The sequence below is a fragment of the Dipodomys spectabilis genome, unplaced genomic scaffold (assembly GCF_019054845.1).
Source record: "Dipodomys spectabilis isolate Male_0828 unplaced genomic scaffold, ASM1905484v1 ptg000002l, whole genome shotgun sequence".
In the NCBI taxonomy this organism is placed as follows: Eukaryota; Metazoa; Chordata; class Mammalia; order Rodentia; family Heteromyidae; genus Dipodomys; species Dipodomys spectabilis.
This window is the reverse complement of record NW_024870679.1, coordinates 50,527,278-50,548,256: the sequence shown is the minus strand read 5'-3', so window position 1 is coordinate 50,548,256 and position 20,979 is coordinate 50,527,278. Positions and strand designations below refer to the sequence as shown.

General features: G+C 54.4%; 3 protein-coding genes across 7 annotated transcripts in view; 1 reads left to right on the top strand and 2 right to left on the bottom strand.

The window, feature by feature from the left end:
- Positions 1-3,022, top strand: part of Slc6a9 (solute carrier family 6 member 9) — a 34,301-nt gene extending 31,279 nt beyond the window's left edge. Inside the window, exons 13-14 of the mRNA XM_042682645.1 lie at positions 1,507-1,677; positions 1,786-3,022. Of these exons, the coding sequence (XP_042538579.1) occupies positions 1,507-1,677; positions 1,786-1,980 (366 nt within the window). The 3' untranslated portion in view covers positions 1,981-3,022. The remainder of the gene's footprint in view (positions 1-1,506; positions 1,678-1,785) is intronic.
- Ccdc24 (coiled-coil domain containing 24) lies at positions 2,486-7,008 on the bottom strand. 4 transcript variants are annotated; one of them, XM_042682651.1, is made up of 8 exons: positions 6,693-7,008; positions 6,327-6,514; positions 6,076-6,192; positions 5,090-5,167; positions 4,336-4,390; positions 3,859-3,928; positions 3,675-3,753; positions 2,486-3,585 (listed from the first exon to the last, which is right to left on the bottom strand). In XM_042682651.1, exons 1-8 carry the CDS (start codon positions 6,975-6,977, stop codon positions 3,312-3,314), a joined length of 1,146 nt encoding a protein of 381 aa, XP_042538585.1. In that variant the 5' UTR covers positions 6,978-7,008; the 3' UTR covers positions 2,486-3,311. The 4 variants fall into 4 exon arrangements, with proteins under 4 accessions (XP_042538585.1, XP_042538590.1, XP_042538597.1 ...); XM_042682656.1 differs by having other exon boundaries at positions 5,090-5,164; XM_042682663.1 differs by having other exon boundaries at positions 3,266-3,589.
- A 432-nt stretch (positions 7,009-7,440) lies between these two features.
- B4galt2 (beta-1,4-galactosyltransferase 2) lies at positions 7,441-20,028 on the bottom strand. 2 transcript variants are annotated; one of them, XM_042678502.1, is made up of 7 exons: positions 19,934-20,028; positions 18,069-18,424; positions 17,624-17,859; positions 13,200-13,390; positions 12,860-12,982; positions 12,648-12,752; positions 7,441-8,315 (listed from the first exon to the last, which is right to left on the bottom strand). In XM_042678502.1, exons 2-7 carry the CDS (start codon positions 18,370-18,372, stop codon positions 8,165-8,167), a joined length of 1,110 nt encoding a protein of 369 aa, XP_042534436.1. In that variant the 5' UTR covers positions 18,373-18,424; positions 19,934-20,028; the 3' UTR covers positions 7,441-8,164. The 2 variants fall into 2 exon arrangements, with proteins under 2 accessions (XP_042534436.1, XP_042534437.1); XM_042678503.1 differs by lacking the exon at positions 19,934-20,028 and adding an exon at positions 19,420-19,450.
- Between the last annotated feature and the right edge of the window lie 951 nt (positions 20,029-20,979).

Below are 20,979 nucleotides of genomic sequence, written 5' to 3'. Positions count from 1 at the left end.
CATGGCACTGACCCAGCTTCTCAGCACTCAGGGTGGACTAATGACTGCCCTGGGGAGACCTGGGGGTACCTCTCGAGGGCAGGAGGAAGAGACAGACAGACAGACACAAATAGAGCCTATGAGTGCAGCCTCAGCCTGGGTTGTGTCTTCTTGAGACAAAGGGAATAGTGCATCTCTGGGCCCAGAAAGCCAGGCTGGAGGTCCTTTGAGGAGAAGACTCCAGGCTCTGTAGAAACATCTGGACTGTCATACTCTTGTATGACATCATCAGGTGACCATATTCAGGGTACCAGGAAGGGACCCCTGTTGTGGGTCAGGGAAGGCCAAAGCAGCCAGAGTTCTAGGACGCAGCTGAAAATCTCAGAAGCAGGGCGCCAGTGGTTCATGCCTGTAATCCTAGCTACTTAGAAGGCTGAGATCTGAGGATTGAGGGTTCAAAGCCAGCCTGGGCAGGCAAGTCCATGAGACTCCAATTAACCACCAAGAAACCAGAAATGGTGCTGTGGCTCAAGTGGTAGAGCACTAGCCTTAAGCTGAAGAGCTAAGGGACAGCACCAGGCCCAGAGTTCAAGCACCAGGCCCAGATTTCAAGCCCCAGGACAAAAACAAAAAACAAAACAAAAAAAACCCCAAACCCTCAGAAGTCACTGAGCCCTTCTGGCAGGCCAAGGTTCAAGCTTTCCAGGTGGAACCATGAGCCACCTGCCCAAATCCCAGATCCCATTCTTTTTAGCTTCTCTTGCTGTAGACTTGGCCTTTGCTTTCCATCACACACACCTCGTTCCCAAGAGGCTCCCTAGTGTGTCCAGGGCCTGACCTTTTTAGCCTTTGGGCCCTCCCCCAGCTGAATGTCACTTCTTCACCACCACAGCAGGGCTTCACACTCTTCACACCGCTCTCCCTCCTCTTCTCCTTCCCCCTCCCCCAATCTCTTGGCACAAATCAGTTTAATCAGTCAATGGGATAATGACAGGCACTGGAGACTCAGAGCAGATGCAATCCCAGGAGCTCCCGGGTCCTGGGAACTCCTAGGAAATAGGAAGATGGATGGGAACTACCACTCAGGAGTCTTCAGAAAGGCTTCCTGAAGGAGGTGTCTTAGGGTTTGGCAGTGGAAGATACAGAAGCTGCCTCCCCAGAATGAATGGACAGAAGCCGAAAAGTTCTGAGAGTTATGGAAACCCTCAGGCAAAGTCTTGGAGCCAGGCAAAGGCCTAAAGACCAGGAATTCAGCCCTACCTCAATGGGCAGAAGGGAGCCATTTCAGCTCTTGGAGTGAAACCTGACTGACTTCCAAAGGGAGCAGCAACTTGGTTGTTCTTCGGCTAGTCTAGCACACTGGGGAAGATACAGCTTTTCCCTTCCATGGCGCCTACCATGCCCTGTGCCTTGGTTCTGCTTGCTTCATTCACTTCTTGACCCCAACTATTCCTAGCTTGGGAATTGGAGAGGGCTTAGGAGAGGTTCTAGGCCCACCTCATGCCACCCCTATCTCTACCCCCACAGTTCATTCTCATCTTCACGGTGATCCAGTACCGGCCAATCACCTATAACCACTACCAGTACCCAGGCTGGGCCGTGGCCATCGGCTTCCTCATGGCCCTGTCCTCTGTCATCTGCATCCCTCTCTATGCCCTGTTCCAGCTCTGTCGCACAGATGGGGACACTCTCCTCCAGGTAAGGGGTGGCACAGCCCGGGGCTGTGAAACGGGAAGTTGGGGGAGGGGGTAGATGGATGAGGGCTTCCTTCTGATTGGCCCTGCCCACCCTATCTCCTGCCTACAGCGTTTGAAAAATGCCACAAAGCCAAGCAGAGACTGGGGCCCTGCCCTCCTGGAGCATCGGACTGGGCGCTATGCCCCCACCATAGCCCCCTCTCCTGAAGATGGGTTCGAGGTCCAGCCACTGCACCCGGACAAGGCCCAGATCCCCATGGTGGGCAGTAATGGCTCCAGCCGCCTTCAGGACTCCCGGATATGAGCACAGCTGCCAGGAGAGTGGCCCCACCCCACCTCTGCTCCCAACACAGAGACTGGGGAGGCAGAGACAGGTGTCACCGCCTGCCCCGCCCCGCCACGCCCTGGCCAGGACGGCTGCTGTCACCTTGACCACCACTGCTAGTGCAGTCATTTGTGCTCGTGTCCCCAGTGTTTACATGTCCTTTGGATGCCAAGATGGCAGCTGGGGTTGGGGAGGAAACAGGAGGATTGTTGGAGGGTCCCAAAGCACTTTGGAGGGGTCTTGGGCCAGGTCCCCAAAGGCCTATCAGGCTTCCCATGGCCCCTGACTCCCTCACACTCTGCCCCAAGCTGAGGTTCTGAGGTTGGCCTCCAGCCTCATGACCAGTGTTCCTGCCCCCAGAGCAGACGCCACCTCTGCCCAAGCAAATTTGGATCTTTCTACTTGGGGCAGGGTGAGGGGCTGGGGGCTGCACAGTGTTACTTGTTCAGACTGTACCACCTAGCCCTGTTTATCTGTGTAATTATTTTTGTAAAAGTTGTATTATCTGTGGTTGCCACCCCCTGCCCCAGCCTCGGTTCCAATTTGTCTTCCAGGCCTGCTTGCACCTCACTCGGCCACTCCTGGGTCTCTGCCCCATTCCAGCCCTGGCTGTCAGGCCCAGCCAGTTGAGGCTGTGACCCAGCATCCCCTCCCAAAGCATTTGTTTCTGGAGGGCAGGGATGGAGGCTGCTCAACAAGAGCTTTGAGCCCACAGCCCTGGGAGCAGGGGACCCTGCACGACTTCCTCTTGCCTCCTCCTCCACTAGGCTAAAGGCCCAGTCTTCCAGATCTGCTGCCCTTGTTCACGTGCCAAATGGCCCCAGCCCATGTGCCCATCTCCTCCTCCAGAGCCCTGCAGTGTTCCGTTTGTCTGTCCCCTGTGCCCTCTGTGCAGTGACAGCCCTGGCAGAGCCGCCTCTAATCCTCTGTAGCAATAACGGTGGGCTGCCCGCCCCTGCCCATTCGTGCACCACTAGGATTTTAAAGTCCATAGATTTTAATGAAATTTCTATTCCTGTCACTGAGCTGCTGCTGTGCTTTGTCTGGGTCCCCTAGGGGACAAGAGTCTGGCTGGGATAGGACCTCTGTTGTCCCTTTGTGGAGTCTTGGGAGGAGAAAGGCCAAAGGCTTTGATGGTTAGGCAGACAGGCAGCTACTCACCCCTAGATACAAGGGGCCTGGTAAAGGGGTGGGGCAAGGACCCGTTGACGAACAGCCTTGAGGTTCTGGCAAAGCTCATCCAAGACTAGACCAGATGCTGGCAAGCCATAGCAGCCGGAGGTAGCCACAGCAAGTAGGGGTGAATTCCATCAGAAGCCTGCTTCTGTGGCCAGCCCTTCAGGTTGGAGCTCCAGGTGGAGCCCGGGGTGCTGCACTGGACACAGTTGTGGAAGCTGGTCCTTTCCTGGGGCTGCACCGAAGCTGTCGGCCCCAGCGGCAAGTGGCAGGCCGGCCTCCAGGCTGGGGACAGCGCTCCAAAGGAGGTGCAGGCTGATAGCCTTGGAGAGTTCCAGACCAGACTCTGGTCGTCCCAGGGTGACAAGGAAAGGGTCTGAGACCCTGAGTGGAGGACTCTGAGGACTGCTGCCTGGATGAGAAAGAATGGCTGTGAGGAGAGGTCACAGTCTAACCCTTCAACCCTCCCTGCCCACCACCTATGTTCTTTGATATACCTGTGCATAGCAGAGGGGCAGGGAGGCCTGAGAGAGGCCTTCAGCTCCTGTTCCATGGCCTTCTTCTGTTCCTTCAGCTCTGAGGGAGGGCACAGTTGAGACAGGGACCAGCTCTCCTAGGTGATGTACAATGTGGGGCTGGGATAGGAAGTGGGGTGCTCTGGGGCCTGTTCAGGGGTCTCACCTGTCAGGGTAGGCTCTGGGATTGTCTCAGAGAGTTGGCAAGCCCGTGTATGCTCCACTTCCAGGCAGCACTGCAGGGAAAGCTGCTCAGTAGCCCTGCCTGAAGGCAGTGGCCAAGATCCCTAGAGCTGGGCCTGGAAAGCAACTCAGCCAGCTGCCATGAGGGTATGCCCAGAGTGAACACCAGCCTTGCTGAAGGTTTTGGCAAGATGGTGGTTGGGCTTGTAAAGTCTTAAAAGAAAAAGACAAGAAACCTGGGCTGTCTGGCAGCTTAATATACAACTGCTGACCTTGGACTTGGGGACTCCGCCAGAATCCTGAACTAGGATTTCATATACAAGTGTGCACACATGAGAAATGGATGCAAGACTCACCATGTTGATGTGCACTTACATATGCAAACAACACACGTGCCTGGAGAAGCAAGTGAGTCTCTGCTGAGCAGTAAACCTAGAGGAAAATCCAGGGCTGTGCTCACCTGCAGAGTGGAGATCTCTCTCTCCAAGTTACGACAGTCCTCTTCCAAGAGGGCCCTGGAACACAAAGGAGCATGTCAGAAGCAGGGAGGCAGGAGCCCAGGAGCTCCTCCTGATTCCTTTTTGAGCAGACACTGCCCTCTGCCTTCTAGGTTAGACCCCTTTCTAAGCAGGATGTTGTCTCCTGGCTCACCCACAGCTCCCACACCAGCAGGCACCATCTTCCTCTTTGGGCCTGTGACTTACCATCCCCATCCTCCCCTCTATTATAGTCCTTTCCCTGCTTAGGACCTTGCTGGGCACTGGTGGCTCACACTTGCAATCCTAGCTACTCAGGAGGCTGAGATTTGAGAATTGTAGTTCAAAGCCAGCCTGGGCAGGAAAGTCCGTGAGACTACCAGCAAACCAGAAGTGCAGCTGTGGCTTAAAGTGGTAGAGTGTTAGCTGTGAGCAAAAGAACTCTGGGACAGAAACCAGGTCCTAAGTTCAAGGCCCACAACCAAAAAACAAAAGCAAACAACAACAACAAAAAAAATCCAAGGACTCTGGCATCTCCTGGTTACCTCCTGACAGCAGCCCACTACTATCTCTACAGCAGCAGCTCTGCCCTCCGCTCAGCCCTGCATAGGGAGGGTCTGCCTCCCCCAATCCCATGCTGTCCCCCTTTCCTCTCATTAGTCCCAGGCCCTCAAGAGCCATCTACTGTCTTTTGTCCTGTCTGCCACCTATACACATTCAGATGCTCCTGGTCCTCACCTCAAGTGTCCAGCAACCTGGTCAATGCCGGACACGTTCAGTTGGTCCTTGATGACACTGAGGGTCCTTTGACTGCTGCTGACAGATAAAAGTCACTATCACCCTCCCCATATTTCACACAAATGCCACACCTAGGTTAATTTTGTATCTTTTCTCACAAAGTCAACCTAGGTGACAGTAGGAATTCTAGAACCCGGGCTTGCACATGGACACTCTTCCATGTGTGACTCCTGACATATTGCCTCTTCTTTCTGAGCCTTACTTCCTCATCTGTAAAATGGGGATGTTGTCTACCTTACGGAGCTGTGTGAGAATTCACATAAGAAACTGCTACCATCCACTTCTTCCAAAGTGGTCCCAATCCTTGATCACATTCAGCCCTCAGCTAGAAACACCTTGTGCTCCTTCTCAGCGCCTTCTGCCTAACTCTCACTCCTGTTCCCTAGTCCTGAGAACAACTTTCCCTTGCACATGGCCTCCTGTCCCCTCTTCTGGAAAAGCTCTTCTATCTGCCTCATTCTCCCAGGTACAGATCAACCTAGTCACTCTCCAGCAAGCCTTGCCTGAAGGCTGAGCAGGTGTCTCCTCAAGACTTCTGTGGAGCAGGGTGCTGGTGGCTCATGCCTAGTAATCCTAGATACTCAAGAGGCTAAGATCTGAGGATCATGTTTCAAAGCGAGCCCAGGCATGAAAGTTCTGAAGACACGGGAAAGTGATGCTGTGGCTCAAAGTGGTAGAGCACTAGCCTTGAGCAAAAAAGCTCAGGGACAGTGCCCAGGCCCCAAGTTCAAACCCCACAACCGACAAAAAAAAAAAAAAAGAGACCCCCAAGAAAGGACTTCTGTGGCCCTCATGTACAGACCCCTATCACAAGCAGCTATTAACGAGTCCCGCCCCAGCCTGGCAGCTACCCTGTAGAGTCAGGTGGGCTCCACCATTTTCACTAGGACCTTCTGGCAAGCCCTCTTCCTCTGCCATCACTTTACCTGGGCTCCACCACTGTCCCTTGAAATTGCTCCTGTTCTGGAAGGTCACACGTAGGCTCCTCCAAGGCAAAGCGAAGGACTTTGGGGCTATATTGGGCCCAGGCTTGGGCCTGGTCCCTACAAAGAGGTACACACGGAGGGAGCTAAGGGGTCCTGTCAGGAAACCATAGAAAAGGCCACCCTGGCTCTTGTCAGGGGTGGGGCTAGCCCACGTGGTGTCCGAGGGCGGGGCCCAGGCCTGCCATGCCCACCTGCCCTCGCAGATAGCCTTGTGGCGGAGACTTTGGAGCAGCTGTCGCAGTTCCTGGCGCACAAGGTCCCTCAGGAGAGGCGGTGGTGCCAGAAGGGAGGAAGGGTCAGAGATGGGGTGGGAGCCAGGGGCTCGGGAGGATCGGGCCTCTTGGAGCAGTGCTTGTAGCATCGCCACCTGCAAGGAGAGCTGGGACACCTTGCGACCGGGCAGGGAAGAGGTGAGAGGGCGGGGTGGGGCAGAGTCGAGCAGGAGAGGACCAGGGCGCGCTGGCAGGTCCCCGGGCAGGGCCGGACGCCGAGGAGGTGGGGGAAGCTCCCAACGCCTGGGGCCGGCCCGGGGCGTGGCCCACCTCCCCGCTCCCCACCTCCGCTCGCAGCTCCAGGTTCAGGTCCACCACCGCCTCCCCCAGAATCCTCTTCACTTCGGGTCGCTCCGGGAGCGGAACGTGCTCCTCCACCAGCTCCCACAGCGACGGGGAGTCCCAGGGCATGGCCCGCTCGGCCGCTCTCCCCCACTCCGACCACCGGTCGCCCGAGCTGGAGTCACGCCCCCCGGCCCCGCCCCCCTGGACATCACAGGTCCCGCCTTGTTCTGTCGCGGTCCTCGGCGCTCTCTCTTCCGTCCTGCTTCTGGAAGGTCCCAGGGCCATCCGCAGTGCTGGCCACGGCCACCCGGTGGGAACCAGGTCCTGGCCCCGCCCCCTCGACACAGCCGTCTCTCGGGGAACCGCGCACGCCATAGGCCCCGCCCCCGGGAGGTCCCGCCCCCAAGGCCTTGCGGGTGGAACCCTGGGAACCCCTGCTGTCGACCTAATTAGTTTGGGTGCACGGCAGGTGTAAAAGGGCCAGGGAGTGGGCGCTCCACCCCCGGGGCTGTCCACAGTGCCTTGGGCTCTTTCCGCCTCTAGGCAGGTGGAAGACAGAAATCTGGTCTCGAGTTCATTACTTCACTGGCCTTAGGCAATGACAAGTTAAGTTTGCAAGTCCAGTGAGCTGGCACGAAGCTGGAGGGGGGGGGGGAGGGAGGGGGGGGGAGTGTCCACGTCCCTGTGTGCTGCAGCTGACTGAAGTCCCAGGACCCGTGTCTCTCTCCCCAGCAGACACAGAGGACGTTCCATTCACGTTTTTTACTAAAGCACCCACACAAGTTTCTGTGCAATGTACAAACATGAGCCGGCCTCTGGGGCTTCTGCCTCCTCTCTGAGACAGGGAGGCGGGAACTATAGACTAATCCAGTCCCCTTACCCCCCCATGCAAAAGCCAACCCCAAGGTCCCAGGCAGCAACACAGCACCCCCTCTGGTCCCCTCCTGGGGCTGCTCCTCAGCAGGAGGCACACCAAAGATTGCCCCCTACAATGTTGAATGAAAAAGGTTTCCCCTCCCCTGGGAGCATGGGGGAGTCTCATGTCTGAGAATTCCCCCTGGAAGAGACACTGCCCCCTAGTCATACCTCCCATCCTTCCAGGCCCTAGGGGACTCAAGGGGGAGGAGGGAAACTTGAGGCACAGAGAGGTGGAGTGACCTAGCCCAGGCCACTCCGCGAGGCAGTACAGGGGCTGGCCGGACCCTGACAGTGAGGAAGGCTGGGCTAGGGGAAGTGGGGCAGAAAGAAGGGTTGACCCCAGAGAGGGCCACATTTGAGGGGCCTGCCCAGGCCAGAAGCCCCTCAAAGTGGGTTCTGGAACTTCTAGGTCCAACTGGCGGTCTCTATAAGACCCTCAAACATAACCCACAGCTCAGTCCTGGGGGTCGCCCATTGAACAGATGCCCGAGCCAGGCTGTAGGTCAGTCCTCTGGCAAGCAATCATTGGCACCAAGAACTTTTGTCTATTAATGTCAGCCCCTAGGGGGCCATGATGGGGGTCGACCAATGTCCACTGTGATGTTGGTGAAGAGAGGTTGCCGAGACACCTCCAAGACCCGGTATCGCACTGACCCAATGCCATCCCGTTTCATGGTCAGCTTCGTGTTTTGAATCTTGGTAAACCTAGAAAGAACGGAAATGGGTGCAGATCAGTGCTAATTGCCAGGCTCAATATGGGATCTCTAGGGACTAAAGCTCAAACCACCTCACTCCTGCCAGGGGTAACTCAGAAATCCTCTGTTCTTGCATCTGCCCTCAAAAAATGAGATCTCACCCCCTTCATTCATCTTTGCGTGGGGGTGGAGGGAAGTCTGGTCAGCCAATGACTCCTCCATTCCGGTCCCAGAAGTACCTGTGAGAAAGTCTCACAAGTGTCAGCTCATACCTCTATTCTAAGCTGTAGACCCTGACACGAGGCCTCCCATAGGCGTCTCCAATGCAGTGTGTCCAATGTCAGATGTGTCATCTTTACTCTGCAAACCTGTGCTGTCTTCTGTTCCTCATCCACTTAGTGAATAGTCTGTCCCTATGTGCTAGGTTATGCACTGAGCATCAGAGATACAGCCATGAACAGCACAGGTGAGGTCATTCCTCTCCTGGCAAGTTTGTCACTAAGAGACAGGTAACAGGCAAAGGAATAACCAGCGGGCTAGGCTGATGAGGTACAGCCTTGAAAAGAGTATGTGAGGCTGAGAAGGTGGCTCAGTGGTAGAGCGCTTGGCTTGCATGCATGAGGCCCTGGGTTCGATTCCTCAGACCACATAAGCAAAAAGAATAAAAACCAGAAGTGGCGCTGTGGCTCAAGTGGTAGAGCGCTAGCCTTGAGCTGAAGAGCTGAGGGACAGTGCCCAGGCCAAGTTGAGGCCCCACAACCAGACCCCACCCCCACCCCCCTCAAAAAAAAGAGTATGTGACATGAGTTGCAGGCAGTAGGGAGAGCAGCCCCGGCAGCAGAGGTGAGAGTACATGCTACCCCTACACTGAGAACAAGATTTTGCACAGCTACATGGCTAGAACTTTGTGTGTGAACAAAAGGGAAAACAGACTATCTGTAAGTCAGAGTAAGCAGAGTAAGCAGTTCATATTCTATTTTGTGAGAAGTTACTGAAGGACTCTTAATCCGTGTGTGTGTGTGTGTGTGTGTGTCTGTGTGATTATATAAAGACATGGAGGAAGCCCGTGTGTGTGTGTGTGTGTGTGTGTGTGTGTGTGTGTGTGTGTGTGTGTGTGTGTGTGTGTGTGTGTGTGTGTGTGTGTAAAGACATGGAGGAAGCCCATGCAGAAATGTAGGCAAGTACCAGAGGTCAGACTAGAGGTAGAAAAGGGGAAAAAAAGATGGACTCAAATGTTTTTTGTTTTTGTTTTTTGCCAGTTCTGGGGCTTGAACTCAGGGCCTGGGTGCTGTCCCTGAGCTTCTCTGGCCTCCTGGCCTGAAGGTTAGCACTCTACCAGTTGAGCCACAGCACCATGTCCAGCTTTTTTGAGTAGTTTACTGGAGATAAGAGTCTCATGGGGACTTTTCTGCCCAAGCTGGCTTCAAATTGCTCTCCTCAGATCTCAGCATCCTGAGTAGCTAAGATTATAGGCATGAGCCACCAGTATTGGCAAGAGCTCAAATGTTTTTCGGTGGAACTACATGACTTGCTGATAGTTTGGGCAGGTATGGTGAGAAAGAAATCTACAACTAGATCTGAAGCAAAACCGGTAATAGAACCATCATTCAGAAATCTCTTGCTACTTGGCCATTTCCACACTCAATCAGGCATCACTACTTGACTGCACCAGATGGGACCAAGAGCCCTACTCCTTCCCTCCTGCAGGCCTTTTCAGCTCGGCTCAGCCCTCTCTCTCTCTCTCTTTTTTTGGGTCCGGTCGTGGGGCCTGAACTCTGGGCCTGGGCGCTGTTCCTCAGCTCTTCAGCTCAAGGCTAGCGCTCTACCACTTGAGCCACAACACCACTTCCGGCTTTTTTTTTTCTTTTTGCTTATGTGGTGCTGAGGAATCGAACCCAGGGCCTCAGGCATGCAAGGCAAGTACTGAGGCCACCTTCCCAGCCCCCCCCCCCCCCCCCCCCCCGGCCTCTCTTTTTGTTGTTTGTCAGTCCTGGGGCTTAAACTCAGGTCCTGGGCACTGTCCCTAAGCTTCTTTTGCTCAAGATTAGCATCCTACCACTTGAGTCACAGCGCCACTTCCGGCTTTTTCTGTTTGTGTGGTACTGAGGAATCGAACCCAGGCCGTCATGCATGCTAGGCAAGCACTCTACCACTGAGCCACATTCCCAGCCCCATCAGCCCCCTCTCTTTAGGGTCTCAGTGTACTTCCCCTCGACTGCCCTGAACCACTTGCTTTTTTCATCAACTTCCTGGTCTTTCTGGGGCCTCCTGCTTTGGTGAAACTCCAACCCCACATCAGTGCATAAATTCATTTACCTCCCATACTCCTCCATCCTGGGTTCAAAGCAGAAATGCTGGGAAAACAGTAGTTCCCTAGGTCCTCACCCTAGCATACTCCCTGCAGCTCAGCTCCACCCATTTCTTCCAGCCCTGCCAGTGTCCATATCAATAGGGCCAGCCTTCATCTATCCCCCTGAAGCTCAAAAGTCTTTCAAATCTGGTCCTGCCCCTCCCTGCTCTAAGCCCTTCTAAGACTTCCTACTCCCCCAGACCCCCAGGCACAAAAGCTAAAACTCTCCACCTAGAAGGTGCTCAAGACCTCAGACACACAGCATTGCCCCCTATTGTCTCTCCCAGCCTTAAGAGTCTCAATATATGCCATGCATGTTTACATCCTATACTTATTAAAAATACACCTTCACAGGGAGAGAGCAAGGGAAAGGGTGATGTTGTCCAAAAAGAAATGTACTCATTACCTGATTTACGTAACTATAACCCCTCTGTACCTGATTCTGTCTGATTACTCTGTATATCTCCTTTATAATAACAATAAAAATTTAAAAAATAAAGTCAAATAAAATGAATTTAAAAAAAAAACCTTCATCCACACTGGCTTCCTCTGTTAGTTTTGTTGTTTGTTTTTTGGCATCCTGGAGCTAGAACTCAGGGCCTGGGAACTGTCCTTGAGCCTCTCTGTGCTCAAGGCTAGCACTCTACCACTTGAGCCACAGTGCTACTTCCAGCTTTTTCTGTGTATGTAGTATTGAGGAATAGAACCCAGGGCTTCATGCATGCTAGGCAAGCACTCTACCACTGAGCCACATACCCAGCCTGTAGCTTTGGTAAATGCACCACTGTGCCCAAGGTGGGTATAGGACAACTATTTGGTGAATGAGTAATTCTTTTCAGACTAGCAAGTTTCCCCATCACTCCACTCCCTCTTCAGCTCTGGCAGCACTGCCCTCAACACCTGGAGCTGCCTGTCCCCTTACTTATAATGAGCTTTGTGTAAGACAGCAGGGCAAGGAATGGGCATGACCAAACCTGTTCCCACCCTCAGGTTTGATGCAAGTCACAGATAAGTGTTAGGACATCCAAGAAGTCCTCGTTGGATTGCACATACCCTTTAAGCCCTTCTTCCAGCCAACACCAGACACCCAAGAATTCCCTAAAATTGCGACTCCTTCCTCCCATGGCAAAGGGGTTTGGTACATCTTTCTACTACTTGCCCCAAACTGCTCCTTTGATACCCTGGAGCTGTATCCAGTGCCAACTGTCTCATCCTCTCTGCTCCCACAAGGGCAGTAAGACACACAAGTGAGATCTTTGAGGACACAGAGGGGAATGCATTTTACTCAATGGCAATATGAACCCCGACTTTAAATTCTGGTCACCTCTAGGAAATCAGGCCAGGGTTGAGAGATAACTGGGAACAGGGAGTAGAAGGAGCAGGGATTAGGAGTTCTTGGAGTCACCTTTATGAGTCAGAGGTCAGAGGCCTTGGATTACCTTCACGGATCAGTGGCCTCTGAAGTCAGGAGTCAAAGATGCTCCTAGAACATCTCTAGGGGTTCAGGAATGGAGGGCAGGTGGGATCAAGAATCAAGGAAGTAGGGGGGAGGGGGGAGGCTGGGAAGGGAGGTGAAGGGTAAACAAAGGAGGAGGCTGCAATGCTTGGTAAGAAATGTATGCATTATCCTGCCCATGTAATTGTAACCCCTCTGTACAGTATGTTCTCAAATAAAATAAAATAAAATTAAAAAAAAAAAAAAGAATCAAGGAAGTGGAGCTGGGAAGGTGGCTCAGTGGTAGAGTGCTTGCCTTGCATGCCTGAGGCCCTGGGTTCAATTCCTCAGCACCACATAAGCAAAAAGAAAAAAGCCAGAAGTGGCGCTGTGGCTCAAGAGGTAGAGCGCTAGCCTTGAGCTGAAGAGCTGAGGGACAGCGCCCCGGCCCAGAGTTCAGGCCCACGTCCGGACCCAAAAAAAAAAAAGAATCAGGGAAGTCCCCTCTAATGATAAAGAATTAGGGGTGCTTGGGGCAGGGGTGCCAGGGAAGTCACCTCTGAGGGTTGGGCTCATTATGCTTGTCCCGGTCATGCTTGATCATGCGGTAGCGGCCTATTCGGATGTCTGGGCGGGAGATCTTCATCCCCGTCAGGGAGATCCTGAAGATGGAACAGACAGCCTGGAGCAGGCACCAAGCAAAGCCCACCCAATCTGTGCCTTACCCGCTGGCCCACTCAGTCTGCTCTTGACCCAGACCCCTACTCACCGGTTGAAGATGTCATCATCCTCGCCACCCCAGCCCCAGTACTCGTTGGGAAATCCATTGATCCTCAGAAACTGAGTCTTACTCAGGCCTGACACACCTCCAAAGTAGCCAGCATAGGGCAGCCTATAGGATGGGAAGGCAGGGTGTCAGGACCACAAGGGGATTCAAGTTGAAGGACCAGGGATAAGGTGTGGGGGAAGATATTCAAGCAGAGACTTAATGGGGAGCTGGCTTAGCCAGAAGGATCTGGGCTGGGGTCTAGCAGGGTACCAGGACTGAGTGAGGGCCTAGGTGAAGTGGGGTTATGGAGGTTTGGGCCTTGCTAAGAAAAACACCTCACCGGAAGCCGAACTTATCCATGGCGATGGCAAAGTGGCGGGGTTGGTCACCACAACGGTATAAATTGCGGTCATCCATGGGGACCAGGTCCACGTCACTGAAGATGAAGCAGTCATAGGCAGCGTCCTCCTTCAGTGCTTCTAGGAAGCCCACATTGAGCAGCTTGGCCCGGTTGAAGGTGTCCTCACCATGCTAGGAGAAGGGTTGAGGGGAACGGGATAGATCAGCTGTGGATCTGTGGCCTTCAAGTGCCTGCCACTTCATTTTCCAGAGAAGTCCCCCGGGGAACCACCCAGTCTTTCCTTCTCTGCATGGCACCCTGGGAAACTTTCACAAAGAACTTTCAAAATTTAGTTCCAGTATCCTTTCTGACCCATTCAGACCCAACCTCAACAAGTACAGAACATACAACACTCTAGATTCTTTTTTGTCTCCATGCTTTGGAAATAACAGATCCGGCTAGATCAATCTATTCTCCTTTTTTTTTTTTTTTTTGTCAGTCGTGGGGCCTGAACTCTGGGCCTGGGCACTGTCCCTTAGCTCTTCAGCTCAAGACTAGCGCTCTACCACTTGAGCCACAGTGCCACTTCTGGCTTTTCCTGCTTGTGTGATGATGAGGAATTGAACTCAGGGCCTCATGCATGCAAGGCAAGCATTCTACTACTGAGCCACCTTCCCAGCCCTCTCCTCTGCTTATTATACTCATATCTGGAAAGATACTCTGGACTAAACCTCATAGCCCAATATAATTCGTCCCTCTCTCTTCTGGTCCTCTTTTATACACCAGTGTCCACGAAAAAGATATTTAGAGCTCTCATTCATTCACTCTTTCAAATATGCCCTTGTGGCCTTCTCCTTTGTGCCAGCAGGGATTCTAGAGACACCCAGCTCTAGTCTTGATCCCTGCTGAGCATACAGTCACGAAGTGAGGAATGCCCCAAATGACCAGTGTCTGAGATGCAAGCCACGAGAACTGACCCACAAGCTCAGGTACCTCCTAGGCAGCCTCTGAAACAAGGATTGGACTGAGCTAGATTCACCTGTCTCTCCAACTAAGTGACAAACAGAGAGCTATAGGTAGTCACATCTCAGTAAACAGAGGAACCCTAAGAAATGGGGCTACAGGATAAATCACCAAATTCTGGACAGAGGAAGACAGATTAGATCAGAGTAAGTACTCTTTTTGGGAGAGGAGGAGAAGAGCTTGAACTTAGAGTCTATGCACTGTCCCTGAGCTTTTTTTCTTTTCTTTTTTTTTGGGGGGGGGTCTGGTCATGGGGCCTGAACTCTGGACCTGGGCGCTGTCCCTCAGCTCTTCAGCTCAAGGCTAGCACTCTACCACTTGAGCCACAGTGCCACTTCTGGCTTTTTTCTTTTTACTTATGTGGTGCTGAGGAATCGAACCCAGGGCCTCAGGCATGCAAGGCAAGCACTCTACCACTGAGCCATCTTCCCAGCCCTCCCTGAGCTTTTTCTTTCTTTTTTTTTTTTTTTGTCGGTCATGGGGCTTGAACTCTGGGCCTGGGCGCTGTCTCTCAGCTCTTCAGCTCAAGGCGAGCGCTCTACCACTGGAGCTACAGCGCCACTTCCGTTTTTCTGGTGGTTTATTGGAGATAGGAGTCTCACGGTCTCTCCTGCCCGGGCTGGCTTTGAACTGCGATCCTCAGATCTCAGCCTCCTGAGTAGCTAGGATTACAGGCGTGAGCCACCAGTGCCCAGCTTAAAATTTTTATTGTTTTTTTTTTGTTGTTGTTTTTTCTTTTTGCTTATGTGGTGCTGAGGAATCGACCCCAGGGCCTCAAGCATGCAAGGCAAGTGCTCTACCACTGAGCCACCTTCCCAGCCCTCCCTGAGCTTTTTCTAAGTCTAGTGTTCTTCTACTTTGAGCCACAGCTCCATTTCTGTTTTCTGGTGGTTAATTGGAGATAAAAGTCTCATGGACTTTCCTACCCGGGCTAGCTTCAAATCCAGATCCTCAGCTCTCAGCCTCCTGAGTAGCTAGGATTACAGGTGTGAGCCACTGGTGCCTGGCTAAGAAGTACTCTTGACCCCTGCTTTCACTATATTTCATGTCGGTATAATTTGTGGAGGGGAAGGGGAAAAACAAAACAAATCGTTTAAATAGGAATACAGGTGGACCCATTGCAACAATGAGATGTACAAGTCTTTATGTCGAAAACGAATTTTACAACTTTGGTGCAGGGGTGGGGGGAGGACTGGGGGGGGTGGGGGGGGAAGATGGGAAGGGATGGGAAGGGGAAACAAAGGAGGAGGCTACAATGCTTGATAAGAAATGTACTCATTATCTTGCCCATGTAATTGTAACCCCTCTGTACAGTATTTTCACAATAAAAAAAGAAGCAAAATAAAATAAAATTCAAAAAAAAAAAAAAAGAAGTACTCTTGACACCTTACCACACCTAGGCTAAGGCTAGAAACTGCTGGGGAGGGGAGTCTGTGAGTGGGCCCCTCTATAAAGAGAGAAGAAATAGAGGACCCTCCTCTACTGCAGCCCAGCTTGAGTCTGATGGGTAGAAAGTTGCCTTCCCCTCCTACTACTGAACTTCTCTTCCACTAGCCTGTGGAGGTTTCTGTCCATTTCCCCCTGGCTCATGGCATTCCTTCTGTTCTATCTCACCAGCTAGAGGCCTTAGGTTTCCCCCACATGGCTCACAAACATGCTCAATTCTCTCCCTGGAGAGAGAGAGAGAAAAAGCAAACCTTCTTCCTGCCATCACACTATACCTTTTGCCTTTCCTTCACAGCAGAGAGTTTTGTTTTTTTTTTAAGGAGTTGTCTCCAATCAGTTATTTTGTCAAATCCAATTCCTTCCTCAACCCACTGCAATCTGCTTCCGCCCCCACCATGCCCCTGAAATGGCTCTTGCTGGGCCCACCTTGTTGCTAAATCCACTGGACGCTTCTTGGTCCACATGCCTCCTCACTCCCCCACAGTGCTCACGCAGCTGCTGCGTTTCCTTCCTGACACCTGCTGGGCTTCTGGGACACCCGCTCTCCTGGGTCCCTTGTCACCCTCTAGCCCATGTTCTAGGCATCTGTAGCAGCCTCCTTCTCTTCACCCATCCTTTCAGGGCTGGCTTTCTCCTTTTACATCCAGGCACTGTGAGCATGTTGATGGTGGTTTGAAGAAACCTCTACAAACTGGATTTCTGGATCCCTTTCCTACCTAGGCCCAGACTTACCATCTGACTGCCTGTATTCCCTCCTGCCCCTTCCCCAGCTCTCAAACTCCTAGCAGGTGAGAGAGGTTCAGAATCACAATCTTCCCTAGTCCTGGCTCAGCTCCTGTGCGCCCCATGTAATCCACAGGTGCGGCCATCCACACAGCCAACAGCCAAGACCGAAATCCTCGCCTTGTCTTGACATCTCTCTTTTGTCACAAGGACTGTCCTAGACCCACATTCACCATCTCTTTCCTGGCCACTGTAACTTCTTCCTAAATGGTCACACTGCCTCTTGCTTCCCCCTCTCTACCATTCAAATGTCTTTCTAAAAAGGCAAATACAGGAGTTATTCCCCACTTAACACAATGGTGCCCCATTATCTCCAGGTTGGAGTTCAACTGACCCTTCTTGATTTGGCTTCCATCAATCCCTCCAGTAATCTCTGCTACTCAGCTATACCTCAGCTAGTAGTTCCTAAACACAGGAGACCAGTTTTCTTACTGATCCTGGCCCACCAGGTCCCTTTCCTTAGAACGCTTGCCTCCGCCAGCTGCTGCCTATTCATCCCTCAAGATTCATCCCAACAATTGCTTCCCAGCATCAGGGCTGGCCCAGGCCCTCTGTGCTGCCAGAGCTCCCGCTCCAACTCCAATCACACAGCATCCTCATGGAGTCAACAGGGATCCACATTCAAGTCCAGGAGAGGGCCTACACCAGATCTGCTCTGAGACATTGTCAGCCTTGCAAGAACTTACATGCTACTTTCAGCCCTCTGGCCACAGCTGTGGCCAAACACATGCACCTAGAGGCCCTAGGCTTTGTCCTTCTCTGAGTCGACCTTTCCCTCTCCTTGGAGCTCTCAATACCTCCTCCTATCTAGTCAGTGTACCCTAGGCCTCTCCTACCATGGGGTGGGGCCTGCTAAGGGCAGACAGTAGGGATCAGCTCCTTTGGTGGTCATGCACTTGCTAGTGTACAAGCGAGCATTCATGTGCACACACAGCCCTTTTGCACATATGAATCTTCCTGTGCACACTGTGTACACTGACACACGGGTAATCCCTCCATGCCCATGCACTCACATACTGACAACCGTGGCAAACAAGGACCCACAGATGCCTACCAACCCCTGTATATACAACTAGGCATATGGGCCCCTGCATTCCTGAGCAGGCATTCCCACAGGTGTGTATGGCCTCCGTGATGGCTCAGTGCCCAGTAGGGTGCCACAGACCACGCACCTGGTTGATGACATAGATGCCGTAGCGCAGCCGCTGCCGCCTCAAGATGGGGTGTAGATAATGGAGCCAGTAGCGTAGGTGATGCTCCCGGTGTCTAAAGGGGATGATGACGGCCACTGTCTGGGCTGGGGTGCAGTCAGGTGGAGTATAGCGGCCGCCCAGGAGCACACCTGGGTTCTCCCTCTGCACCCGCTCCAGGGGCATGGGTGAAGTGAACTCGATCAGCAGTCGGCCCACTGCAGGCAGGACAGTGTTAGGAATCAGGGCCTTCGCCAGAATCCAGGGACACTGGCCTCCTGGGAATGGGTGATGGAACCCCAGGAATGACCCTTTTTCAACAGACCTGGACCCATGGTACCCCCATGGGTCTAAGACTCCATTCCCCTGTCACGTTGGTAGGACCCCCTTCCCACCCCTATATACAGGCCCTACCCTGCAAGCTCACCAAGACCCTGTGGCAAGTCAGGACAAGGTGGCAGGACAGGAGCTGTAGGGCCAGGCTTGGCACTGGGGACCTCAGGGAGCCCAGAACTGGGGGCAGTGGCGTTGGGCCTTGAGCAGTTGGTGCTGCTGCTGGCTGCCAAGTGGAGGGCACGGACGGAGCCACGGGCACTGAAGCGGCTGAAGAAGGCCAGGTGCTGAGCGTAGACGTCAAAGTAGAGGATGACAGCCACAAGGAAGTGCAGCAGGCAGAGAAGAAGCACAGCCTTGCAGACCCGCTCCAGCGTCCCCCCCAGCAGTCTGCTCATCCCGCAGGCGGCCGCTGGCCCGCCCGATGGGCCGGGGCATCCGGCTGCCGGCCTGAGCAAGGAAGGAGAAAAAGAGACCCCACAGGTCAGAGAAGGATGGGCAAGGCTGCCTACCAGCCACCAGCCCAGTGGTTCACACTCAAAGACCCATATCATACTCAAAGACTTGCCTGCTCACACCACTTGACACTCACAGAGTCACATTCTATCTGCAAACACTCAGTTGGCAACTCAAGGCTCATTTACGTTCAGGCACACTTCAGCACTAAAGCACATGAACTTACATACTGCCGTCCTCCCTGATCCTTATGCAAACACAAGCAGGTACACTTCCTATTGCACAACTACATATATACTTCTAAGGAATGAAGACACATCAACTCTGAACACACAGGTTTATATCTAAGCATGGAAACACACTTACAGACCCTCATGGGTCTTAACTCAGGGCTCACGGCTTAGGAAGGGGGAGCATTCACTGAGTACCTACCATGCACTGGTAGGCACATGCAGCAGCACTTTATACTCATAACTTTTCGGTCCTTCCAGGAGCCGTGCTGGGAAGTGATTCACTCATTCAGGTCCCAGTGGCAAGCAGGCCAGGCCAACTGGGACCAGGTTGGGAGTGGCCCTCAGCATCCACTGGGCCCAATGCAGACAAGATATTTACATCATCCCTTCCCACAGGAGTGAGAGGTCATGTACAGGGTGGGGCAGGAGATACCCTCACCAGAGACCTCAAAGCAGCTCTGGATCTCACCCAGCACAGCTGCTTCCAGATTCTCAGGGGAACAAAAAAAACATGTTTAGGCCCTAGAGAAAGGGTATAGTTCACTGACTAGTAGGGAGGGGTCTTGTCTGACCTCTGGTTCCAGCTGTGGTTTTTCAGCAGAACAGCAACCACTTCTGGCAGTGCTTCTAGGGGCACTGGTCTCAGAGAGAAAAACACAGGCACCCCTGATCCCAGCGGTAGTTACCCACACTCAGACACCTCAAACTACACATAGTCACAGACACACCCCGGTCACTGAGGAACCACACACTCACCGACAAAGCTGGCTGTTCTGGGACTAATACAGCCATACAGGCAGACTCCTGGACAGCTCACACCCAGACCCACGTGCAAGCATTCCCACCCCTCCCTCTGGAGCAGGGGTTCTGGGTCACGCTGGCCACCAAGCAGAGGGGTGCGCCTGGGCGGGGCTGAGAGGCTGACACGTGGCACCCCGGGACAGGGTGGTGGGTGTGGAGCCTGGGGGCGAGGGTGGAGTGGGGGTGTGGGGGGCGGGGGCCGAGGCACTCGGGAGACGTGAACAGCGCGCCTCCCCGCGCCACGAGGCTGGGGCGAGCGAGGACAATAAGGGAAGCTGGCTGGGGGCGGGCGGAGGAACCCAGGCGGGGGAGCGGAGAAATGGGGGTGGGGTGAGATGGGGTGAAGCCAGGCCGGGGGCTGGCGGCCGGCGCCTCTCTCACCGGTCCTGGGCTGGGATCTGGGGCCGAGCTTGGGCTGCCCCCGGGGAGGCCGGGGCCCGGGGTGGGGGGCTGCGCGCCCTCCTCTCACCCGGCGCTCGGGGCTCAGCAGGGGACGCCGCTCCAGCTCCAGCGGGGCTCCTGGCTCCGGTGGCTGCGGACGGCTCCGTCCCCCATGGCCCGGCCCCACCGCCTCCAGCCACCCGGTCAGGTCAGCGGGCCCCGCGGCCCCCAGGCCGCCTCCCGCCGCCGCTGCTGCCGCGGGCCATGGAGCCGAGCCGCCCCGGGGGGGCAGGGCGGGGCCGGGCAGCCCCACCGACCGGCGGACCGAAGGACCACAGCGCCGCCGCCTCCCTCCCTCCCGCGCTACGGCGCCTCGGAGGGGCAAGGCCGGCCCGGCCGGCGCGCCCGCGCCCGCGCCCGCGCGCGCGCTCCCGTCCCCGCGTCCCCCGCCTCCAGCGCGCCCGCACGCGCTGCGCCGCTCCACGCCCGCCCCGCTCGGGGACGAGCGCGCCCAGCCAGGCGAGGCCGAGGCGGGAGGGGCCCGCCAGCCCGCCAGCCCGCCACCGCTGGCTTCCGAGGTGGGACGAGAGAGGGCGCCAACTGGCCTAGCCCCTTAGCGGAGAGTCGGGGACTGGAGGATGGACGGAGGCAGCTCGGGGGCTAGGGATTTTGCAGCCAGTTCCTGGGAGCCTGTGCAGAGGGGGCTGCCCGTTGGGCATTCCCTTAAAGGCATGGATGGGGGGGAGGGGTGGCTGAGGTTTCTGGGGAAACTGGAAGTTGGGTAAGATTAAGAGAAAATCAGAGATTGGACCGGAGTGGGCGGAACTGAGTCAGGGCCCTGAGAATTGGAACTAGAATAGGGGTTGCCGGGAAGGAATGGGCTCAGGAATAGGACTGTCAGAGACAGAAGAGAATTGGCTGGGAGTCCCACCATAGGGGGTGATGATGCCTGAGGAAGGAGCCAGCTAAACAACTGTGTCAATTTGGGCCTAGTGAACAGGGCCACTGAGGACATAGGGATAGGAGAACTCCAGAACCCCGGGCTCTTCCATGAAGACCTCCAGGATTAGCCTAGCACCTTTTCCTCCCCACCCAAGAGCTAGCTAGCTTAGTCAGCAGTGGAGATGGTGTGTC

Excerpts from the sequence above, each read along its gene's own strand:
- Ccdc24 (XM_042682651.1), bottom strand. The coding sequence starts at position 6,977 with ATGGCCCTGGGACCTTCCAGAAGCAGGACGGAAGAGAGAGCGCCGAGG. Across the intron at positions 6,515-6,692 it reads ACCTGGAGCTGCGAGCGGAG|CTCTCCTTGCAGGTGGCGAT; the intron begins GTGGGGAGCGGG and ends AAGGTGTCCCAG. Across the intron at positions 3,929-4,335 it reads GAGAGATCTCCACTCTGCAG|TGCTGCCTGGAAGTGGAGCA; the intron begins GTGAGCACAGCC and ends CTTTCCCTGCAG.
- B4galt2 (XM_042678502.1), bottom strand. The coding sequence starts at position 18,372 with ATGAGCAGACTGCTGGGGGGGACGCTGGAGCGGGTCTGCAAGGCTGTG. Across the intron at positions 17,860-18,068 it reads TGACTTGCCACAGGGTCTTG|TGGGCCGACTGCTGATCGAG; the intron begins GTGAGCTTGCAG and ends TCCTGCCTGCAG. Across the intron at positions 8,316-12,647 it reads AATGAGCCCAACCCTCAGAG|GTTTACCAAGATTCAAAACA; the intron begins GTGACTTCCCTG and ends CGTTCTTTCTAG.